Raw genomic sequence first — 9,620 nt, 5'->3', positions numbered from 1 at the left:
TTATTAGGTACCAATGTTTGGTTGGGGTTGTAAATGTGTCATTTCAAGTTGAGTTTTACTTTTCTTGGTATTTCCAAAAGGTTGAGAATCCTCACCCTTGGCCCGACAGAGCATTTGAGAGAATGTAAATCATAATAACTCAACTACCACTGGTGAAACTCGATCCTGGGTCATTGTTCTCAAACTTTACCTATGTAACCAACTGAGTTTTACTTTTCTGGTATTTGTTTGTTCCAACTCATTTTGGTTGGAATGTTTTTAAAAGGTCGACTAGTTTAGATAGGATAATGGACTTGAATTGAACCAACCCATATACATTATCACGATCCAGTTCAGATGTTGTAGTCCAGCCCAAAAACATTATAGTCGTCTAATTTCAGGTCTTGACAGAACGATTTTAGATCAATCTTATTGTAGCAAAATTTATTGTTGGAAAATATAAACCATTCAAACAAAGCGTTGTTCAAGACCAACATATATTTATTAAACCAACACTAGAACATGATTGAATTTTGAGTTGAAGTGTATGAGAAATACAGCCCAAAACAAGACCACCTTGGACCTAGGTGGAATGTATTGTTTGCTCTCCTGCCAGTTTAGCTCTAAAAACCCATTTACATTTCTCTAAGTAAGCCCATCTTTGAGCATTTCAAGATGATTTTTTTGCAATAGTTAATCCAGGATGATGGTAATGAAGAGAAAATTTTGAATACTTTAAAAATTCAAAATTAAAATTTATCAAGTAGATTAAAAATAAAAATAAAAAAATGTCAACCCAAGTTTCCCGACACCAAGCTATATCTTAAACCTCATAAACCCACTCCCAAGCTCATGAAGAGGTAAATCTAACCAATCTAGTTTCAAGACTTAATACCAAATTATACGCTTCTACACAAAAACACAAACCCCCCAATGTTTGTAACAAGAATCAAACCCCCACTCAAGTCATAGACTTCTCGTGTTTTTTTTTTTTTTTTTTTTCTTTTTTGAAGGACCAACAATGTTAATTTTATGGATTTAAATATTTTGACTAGGGGCAAAAGTTGGTTAAAATGGCATTTTGTCCCCCAACTTTTTCCTATTTCATACAGTAGAAGAAGCACTTACAGCCTCTCTTTCACTCATATCAAAGGATGTGTTCATGAACCTGTTTGCAGATGAGAAGGGGACATAGTAACAGCCGCCAACCATTATTTAGTGGCCAACAGCCGTACTTGATACCTGAAAAGTTTAAGGATTAAACTATGTATAATAATTGAGAATTAACATGTTCTCTCACTCATGCACCCTACAAAATAGAATTAAGTTTCACAGCTAATGCTAGACTAATCATAAGTCCCTAGAACCTCTGCCCAAGAGTCACTGGATGAAGTAAACCCAAGAAGCCTCCTAATCAATTCTTGTCATTGACTCTGCGCACATGAGACTCATCTCCACATTTTCTTGTCGTTGACTCTGCTCACAAGGAATTCATCTCTACACTTCCGCCAACTTGGACTACCCAAGGGTCCAAACTCTAACCTGGAAAGCCGTAGCTTCAAGATATTGGTGGAAGTCAAACCCCCACCCTACTAATAAAGTGTTGCATTTAAGTCAGATGGTTGACCACTTAAACTAACCTCACCGTGACTAATTCTAGGGTGGTCTGCTTCCCTGCTAGTGCTTTCATCCTCAAGCAGACCCCACGAATCCCTCCACCGGGGTGTCTAGAACCCTAGTCCTCTTGTGCGTCAAGTGACCAAATTAGCAAGAAACCTTAGCTCAGATGTTACCCTTACACGGGATGTGACTTGTTCAACTTCATCGAGTGTTTTATATCAAAAAAAGTTCCAAGAGCTTACTAGGGATGTTAGGTCAGCCGCACGATTTCTAGCGTTGAAAAAGAAAAATTGGATCGACATGTAAAGATAGTTAAATCTAACCCATCTAGATCTCGCGGTCTCACCTTAAATTATATATATTCACTAAAATAGTCCCAAAGAGGTTGTGTCTTTGGAACTGAGATGATGATGTTTGTCATAATTGCCACATGAGGGGAAGGAGGGGCAGTGCACTATAACAAATAATAACAATTAAATTAACTACTAATAGGCAAATTATATCTGATCACCTTTAGAGCCCAGCATGCGCCAAGATGATGATTAGGTCTTCCATTCTATTCTGATATACCAAAGAAAGGCTCTTTTAAGGCACTGCATTTGCCCAATTTGTGAATGAAACTGTTGGCCATAAAGGAGACACCTAAAAGAATTTGCGTTTTAATTAAAGCATCTCTGTCCCATTCAGCCTGACTATATAACAACATATGACCCTTTTTCCAGATGATTATAAAGCTTGGATCTTGAGTTTGATATTCATTATAAGCAAGAGAAGCAAAAGTGCAAAAAACGTACTTTAGCGCAAGTGAAACTAGAAAGGGTTTGAGAAAATGACAGGACCTGGCTCTTCGTGCGGGGCGTGCAAGTTCTTGAGAAGAAGGTGCTCCAGTGGGTGCGTGTTTGCACCTTACTTCTGTTATGACCAGGCGGCTAGCAACTTTGCGGCTGTTCACAAGGTGTTCGGTGCCAGCAACGTCTCGAAGATGTTGCTACACCTCCCGGTGGACTGCCGAGGCGAAGCTGCCATAGCAATATCGTACGAGGCCATAGCTCGGATGCAGAATCCCAAATACGGCTGCGTTGCTCAGATCCTTACGCTGCAACAGCAGGTTTCAATTCCCGACCATGATTCTTCTCGAAAAAACAAAATTCCCTTCTTTTTTAAATCAAATTCAACAGAAGCATTTATACTTTAGCTACTTACCTTGCAGGTGGCAAACCTCAAGCAAGAGATCGAGAATTTTGAGAAGCAGGTGCCTCGTCCTGCCTGCGAGATCCCTGAACAAAACACGATAGATGAGATACAGTTCTCTTCCAAGTACAAGAACACGAGAATTAACGATTATATGAATCAAGACGTTGAACAGTCATACCTGGAAGATTTATCTGTGAAGCCCTTCGATAGACAAACAACTATACAGCATCCCCCAACGATGACCAGATTGGAGGACGAAATTATCCTCCCATCCTACGATCCAGACATCTATGATCTCCTCGACGGAATGGAGCAGAACATTTATCTGCAACATCTACTTATGAACAGTGGCAGCATTTATCACTAAGGAAAGTCACATGTTAGAGTCATGCACAATGTAGATACCATGTTCTTTTCCTCGGTGTGTGTCCTAACCCTGCCAAGTTATTGTCAACCATGCAGAAAATTGAGTTTTTCATGAGCCTCTGTCTATATGTAACTAAAACTCTCAAAGGATGTCACAAATAACATCAAAGGAATTTTCTATTCAGCAAAATCACATTTGCAGCTCTGAACTTCACTAGAGAATATGTGAAGGATATAAAAATCCATATTGAGCGTACATAATAGATCAAGTATGGAATAATACTAAGACAAACTTGCAGGCTTAAAAGAAAAGTTCAGCCTGTGTAAGTATCAGCAAATATATTTTAAAGATCCAAATTTGATGCCTCGTATTTTAAGCAGAAAGTATTTTGAGAATTACATCAGTATGAAAATAAACTTCTATTCAAAATTTATGTGATTTACATCGAAAAGGGAAAACTAAGCAACATAACTTCTTCCATCTCATACTTTAGAACTGTGCTCTTCCTTCGCTCTTTTGATTTGATTTGTTAAGCGTTTCGGAACAGGAAAAAAAAAAAGAAAAAATATGCCTCTTTAGTCCACCAAAGATCTGCACATTTGAATCAAACAGCAGAAATTTAGTGCTGAATCATAGTGAAGTTGAAACAATGGTTGAATGTAGACTCGAGAGTCGAGACCAGAGAGTTACCTCATGAGCACCATTCTCTGGCATTTTGGAACATACGCAACCAAGGACTGGGCCCTTTCTTATCAACATCCCAGTGCTTTGGATACCATGGGAACTGCCACATCAAGAAGCAGCGCTCAGGGTGAGGCATCATAGCAAGGTGCCTCCCATTGGGAGAACAAATTGCAGCCACACCGAGGGGTGAACCATTCAGATTGAAAGGATAAACTTCTGTTGGTTTACCGTCATCATCACAATATCTCACTGGGGCCAAGTTCGAATCAAGAACCTGATTTAAAATACTACCGTCAGGGAAATAAGCTCTTCCTTCACCATGCGCTGCCCAGACACCTAGAGTACTACCCTCCATCCCTTTGAACATTATGGCTGGTGATTCTTGTATTGCGACACTTGTAAAGCGACATTCAAACCGTCCAGACTCATTGTGTGTGAACCTTGGCTGTGATGGGTCTCCTCCTTTACCAAGAACACCTCCAACCTGTGGCCCCGGTATCCAACCTAAGAGAGCCATAAGTTGGCAACCATTGCAAACCCCAAGACTAAAAGTGTCTGGACGGTTATAGAATTCTTGAAATTGATTTAATAGAGGTTGATTAAAGCGTATTGAAGCTGCCCAACCTTTTGCAGAATCAAGCACATCTGCATAACTAAAACCTCCAACAAACACAATCCCGCGAAATTCATGCAATGATACGAGTCCATTCAGAAGGTCTGACATTGCAACATCCCACGGTTCAAATCCTGCAGCGTAGAAAGCTGCAGACATCTCTCTGTCTCCGTTGCTACCTTCCTCTCGAATTACAGCAATCTTAGGTTTTAATGTGGCGATCATATATTTCTCATTTGTGAAATCTGGTTTGAAGGATAAACTCCATGTAGGTTCATGCCGGTTCTTCAACCCTTCTTTTTCTAGCTCCACACACGAGGCTAACCTTTGGAACTTTTCCAGTTCAAAGCTGGTATCTTCCCAGATGTCACGCAGTAGAGAAGTTCTGTCATTCAAATAAGAAAGACCATCAATTTTCAAGTCTACCAGTGGAGAAGCAGTAACTTGTCCAATGACTTGAGCAGTAACACCACCACTGTGAAGCTTTGCCATGACCACCTCCAAGTTCTCCTTGCTAACCTCAAGGATAAGGCCAAGCTCTTCTGCAAAAAGTGTTTGGAACACACTACTATCTTCTGACGTCAAATTTAATGAAACACCACAATTCCCAGCAAAAGCCATTTCAAGGATGCCAACAACAAGTCCTCCATCACTGATATCATGACCGGCAGAAATAAGATCACTAGAGAGGAGATTCTGAACCTCATTGAAAACTGTTTTAAGGTAAGAAACATCTTCAAGATCAGGACACTCGTCCCCAATTTGACCAAAAACCTGAGCAAGAGCAGATCCACCAAGACGCTTCTTTCCCTTTGCCAAGTCAATGTAGAGCAGTATACCATCATCTCCAAGCTTCAAGTCTGGTGTAACTGTTTTTGTTATGTCAGGACAAGTTACATAGGTACTGATGACCAAGTTTCCAGGAGCCTTCACAACTTCACCTGAAGCATGGGCAGCCATTGAAAGACTATCCTTCCCGCCATCAATTGCAATGCCAAGTTCAATCATAGCTTCTGAAAGAGCATTGGCAGCATCATACATGGCAGCTCCTTCCCCATCTAGCTTTGCAGCATACATCCAATTCCCACTAGCTTTCACATCTGAAAGGGATGTAACTTTTGCCCATACAAGATTTGTGAGTGCTTCCCCAACAGCTAGTCTTGCCATTGCTTTTGGATCCAAAAGACCTTTAATCGGTTGTTCTCCAATTGCACAAGCACCTCCAGTAAAGTCGGTGTAAGTTTGAGCAATAACAGCAACATCAGAAAGTGTTATTTGCAAGGGACCCACGGTTTGCTGCTGTGCCACTAAACCAGTAACACACCTATCAACTTTAGTGGTCAAGAACCTTTTTGAACCAACAGAAGGAAGCCTCAATACCCTCTTCAAAGTTTCCATAACTGTTGTCCCAGGAGCAATATCAAGAGGCTCTAGCACATTATTCACATGATGAAGTTCAAAGGTTTTTTGAGGCATATCCCCAAGAACTTTCTCAAGCTCAAGATCCACAGCTGGTAGAGGAGGAGGAAGTCCGTCAGATTTGCATCTTTCAACAGCTAAGCCATCCACCAAAGTAATGCGCCCCTCACCATTAATTGTTCCAATAACAGCCATCGGTAGTCTTTCCCTCTTACAAATTGCCTGTAGAAGACTGCCACTTTCAGGTTTGACCAATATTGCGTCTTGCTCTTGATATTCAGCTCCCCAAATCTCAAGGACGGACATAGTGTGGTCACCAACTACAACTGCCCTTATATCAATCTCAGCACCCTGAGGATGTATGATTTCCTTGACAACATTGCAGTTTCCACCGGCACCCTGATCATGAATGCTGACGATTGGGTTATTCTGTCCCATTTCTACACAGGCACGAACAACACGATACAACTTCTGTGCCATCTCTGCATCTCCACGCTGTACAGCATTGAAGTCAAGCTCAGCATCATTTTGGCCACTAACCATGCTTGATGCTGCCCCGCCTCCCATTCCTATGCGATATGCTGGGCCTCCAATCTTAACAACTAACATTCCAATCTCAGGCTCGCCCTTTGATATATGGTTGTGATCAATTTGCCCAATACCTCCACTAAACATGATTGGTTTCAACCATTCCCTCCTTTCACCACTTGGGAGTCTCATTCCAAAGGTCCTCGTATAACCCTGAATCAAGGGCTCACCAAATTTATTCCCATAGTCAGATGCTCCATTGCTGGAATCAATGAGGATCTGCAATGGTGAAGACAGGTTTGCTGGGTATTGGAATGAAGGATCTTCCCATGGAGCATATGACCCTTCAATATTAAGATTGCCAACACAATATCCAGCTGTAGATGCAACAACGAAAGAACCCCTTCCAGTAGCATGTGTATCCCTGATGCGGCCTCCTGCACCGGTCTCTGCTCCAGGATATGGAGCTACAGCACATGGGAAATTGTGTGTTTCAGCCGTAAATAAGATATCAAGATCATGAGCGCTAGTTTGCAAGGGGCATGAAGAACCAGGCTGAATAGGCCGCAAATGCTTGACTAAAAATCCCTTGATAGCACTGGAGTTGTCCTTAAATCCAATAACAGAATTGTTTGGATTTGCTGCTAAAGTGCTTTTAACAATTTGCATAAGAGTTCTATTTACAGGCTGACCATCTAATACTAGTTTCCCAGTGAAGAACCAATGCCTGCTATGTTCACTATTAGACTGTGCAATATCAAACAACTCAACATTTGTTGGGTTCCGCTTGATGTCATCCCTGAAGAGCTTAGTGTAATATTGTAAATCTTGTTCATCAAAGGCCAAACCCATTTTCTCATTTATTTCTTCCAATGCTTTGCGGCCCCTCTCCATGACTGGTATGAAGTGAACCTCCTCTAGAACGACACTTGTCTCAAAAGAAGTAAGCTTCTCAGGGTAAACACACTCAGTCATTCGATCATGGAGCATAGCAGCAAACTCATTGATTTGACTATCAAGCAATGGACCACTTTCAGGCTCAAGAAATAACAGGTATCTCCTCGAACGTTCCATTCTAGTAATCTCTGTCAACCCACAAGCTTGGCAAACTGAAACTGCATTGGCAGACCAAGCTGTAGTGAAAGACAAGCGTGGACCAACTTCCACAATAACTGCATCTAAATGTTTTGTCTTATCAATATGTAGAAAACTTTCAGTCCCCAAATTCTCAGGCTCATATGTCTCTCCCAAAACCCACTTAAGCACGGCATGCTTCTCACTTGAAAGATCTGAATTCAAACCAATATTGAAACACTGCTCAGTTTTCAAGCCAATTATTTGATGTGAGAATTTTGTTTGAACCAACTTGAGAAGTTCTGCAGTTGCACTATCTTGAAGCAACGGGACGCGATAAAAATGAACAACATTTTCTGCAGGCTGTTGAACCTTGCTTGCCTCCTCACCTAGCAATGTGTTTACATTCCCAGAAACTACTGCTTTGACCTTTGCAGAAAGATTTGATCGTACTCCGGCATTTTTATTAGTAAACTTGAGAGGACCTTGCCTTGCAGTTACACCCCAAAGCAAGTTCTGCCTAACTGAATGCCTTGATAAAGCTATTTTCTGTCTGTTTGAGCCCTACAATTAATTAGCCAAAACCGAAATTAAACAATTATCCAAGTCATAATCGACCCTCACAAATTCAAGATCCAAAATAAAAATAAGCAAGCATACCAACAAAAATTCTTTTGCTGCAACATTCCAAGCAGTAGCCTCCATGGCGTCTACCTAAAATAAACAATCAAAATGAATGAATTTTAGCTTCACAAATCAAGCTGTGCCAACTATACCTCTAACACAACAACCATTAACTTCATTAAGAAACTACCTCAGTTAACACAGAGCATTCTAAGGTTCAAATAACCAAAACTGCCCAAATTCCTAAACATCTATCCACGGTTAATCTATATGCGGCAGCCCAATTGAACTTAAAAGAAAATGATTATTACAAATTCATTATTATTTGCAAGTCAATCCACAAAGTGGACCAGATTTTTGCATCATGACAAGAAAGAGCTAGAGTGCTAGGGGTTTATGAATCATCATGAACTTAGATTTGACCATTTTCTTCCCCAGCAGAACAACAAGAAGCAGGAAATTAGATAAAAACAATAAGAAATAAAAGAAAGAACCATGCACCCGATAATCTTTCGTAAATACTGTAGCTTTAGCTAGGCTGGGATAAAAATAAAGCACAACCTGTTTGCAGCCAAATACAAAGATGGAGGGGAGGAAGATATACCTTGGATTGAAAAGAAGATAGCAACGAAGATTCCAACGGTACGAGGATGAACTGCTAAACGTTAGAGCCCAAGCTAAGGCTTGAAAACATGGCGAGACCCAAATGTTGAGAGAAGCCACTGTTACTACTTACTAGCAAAAACCCTACTAATACACTAGCATTCAATGTGATACTGTCTGGTAATAGAAGTAAAAAACATATAGAAAATGCATTGTAATTCTCAAAAAAAAAAAGGTGGGACTATGAAATAATTTAAAGTAGGAATAAGCGTCAAATATGCTATCGAATTACACAGGAAAATGCAATTAAGTTATTAAACTTAAAAAATATGTAATTGGGTCTCTGAACAACACAAAATGATGCAATTGAATCCAAAGTAATTTATTTTACTTGTTAATTTGCTGATGTAAAGGATATAATATTAAAATAATAAATTTTTATTTTATTAAATAATTTTAAATAACAAAATTTGTAAAATAAAACTGGCTCCGTCTCTATGCGGGAGCCGAAGTGGTCCTTTCGTCTCTGGCAACCTGGGAGATGAGAACCATTTTTTATTTATTTAAAATTATTTAATAAGAAAGAGGGGATGTAGAGAAAAACGGGTGAAAAGAAAAAGGAAAAAAACAAAAACTGACAAAAAAATAAAACATATTAATATTACGTGGCCAATAAAAATAATTAATACATATTATTATATGTTAATACAGTAATTCAATATACGTAATAATTTTATTTGTCTTACTTATTATTATTATTTTTTTTTGTACTGGAAAGAGGGCGGTGCAGAATAGAGAAGCTCAGATGCGCCTCTTACTTACTATTTATTAGTCAAACTAATTCTTTTTTCTTTGTTTATTTTTTATTTTTTTAATTATTTTTAAAAATTATTTTTTGTGTTTAATTAATAGTAC

At 39.4% G+C, this 9,620-nt stretch overlaps 2 protein-coding genes and 1 long non-coding RNA gene across 7 annotated transcripts; 1 reads left to right on the top strand and 2 right to left on the bottom strand.

Moving 5' to 3' along the window:
* Positions 1-1,001: 1,001 nt before the first annotated feature.
* On the bottom strand, positions 1,002-2,544 carry LOC109153839. Of its 2 annotated transcripts, none has more exons than XR_002049614.1 (3): positions 2,439-2,544; positions 2,111-2,241; positions 1,002-1,221 (listed from the first exon to the last, which is right to left on the bottom strand). It is a non-coding gene; the product is annotated as an uncharacterized LOC109153839 (long non-coding RNA). The 2 variants fall into 2 exon arrangements; XR_002049615.1 differs by having other exon boundaries at positions 2,394-2,488.
* Positions 2,359-3,349, top strand: LOC109153838 (LOB domain-containing protein 33-like). The gene is made up of 2 exons (XM_019301712.1): positions 2,359-2,707; positions 2,810-3,349. Exons 1-2 carry the CDS (start codon positions 2,429-2,431, stop codon positions 3,158-3,160), a joined length of 630 nt encoding a protein of 209 aa, XP_019157257.1. The 5' UTR covers positions 2,359-2,428; the 3' UTR covers positions 3,161-3,349.
* Positions 3,350-3,439: 90 nt separating this feature from the next.
* LOC109153836 (probable phosphoribosylformylglycinamidine synthase, chloroplastic/mitochondrial) lies at positions 3,440-8,882 on the bottom strand. Of its 4 annotated transcripts, none has more exons than XM_019301708.1 (4): positions 8,707-8,881; positions 8,139-8,192; positions 3,851-8,042; positions 3,440-3,751 (listed from the first exon to the last, which is right to left on the bottom strand). In XM_019301708.1, exons 2-3 carry the CDS (start codon positions 8,181-8,183, stop codon positions 3,852-3,854), a joined length of 4,236 nt encoding a protein of 1,411 aa, XP_019157253.1. In that variant the 5' UTR covers positions 8,184-8,192; positions 8,707-8,881; the 3' UTR covers positions 3,440-3,751; position 3,851. The 4 variants fall into 4 exon arrangements, with proteins under 4 accessions (XP_019157253.1, XP_019157254.1, XP_019157255.1 ...); XM_019301709.1 differs by having other exon boundaries at positions 8,139-8,188; XM_019301710.1 differs by lacking the exon at positions 8,707-8,881 and adding an exon at positions 8,664-8,682.
* Positions 8,883-9,620: the final 738 nt, after the last annotated feature.

The sequence above is a fragment of the Ipomoea nil genome, unplaced genomic scaffold (assembly GCF_001879475.1).
Source record: "Ipomoea nil cultivar Tokyo-kokei standard unplaced genomic scaffold, Asagao_1.1 scaffold2545, whole genome shotgun sequence".
Taxonomy (NCBI): domain Eukaryota; kingdom Viridiplantae; phylum Streptophyta; class Magnoliopsida; order Solanales; family Convolvulaceae; genus Ipomoea; species Ipomoea nil.
This window is presented reverse-complemented; position numbering and strand designations above follow the sequence as displayed.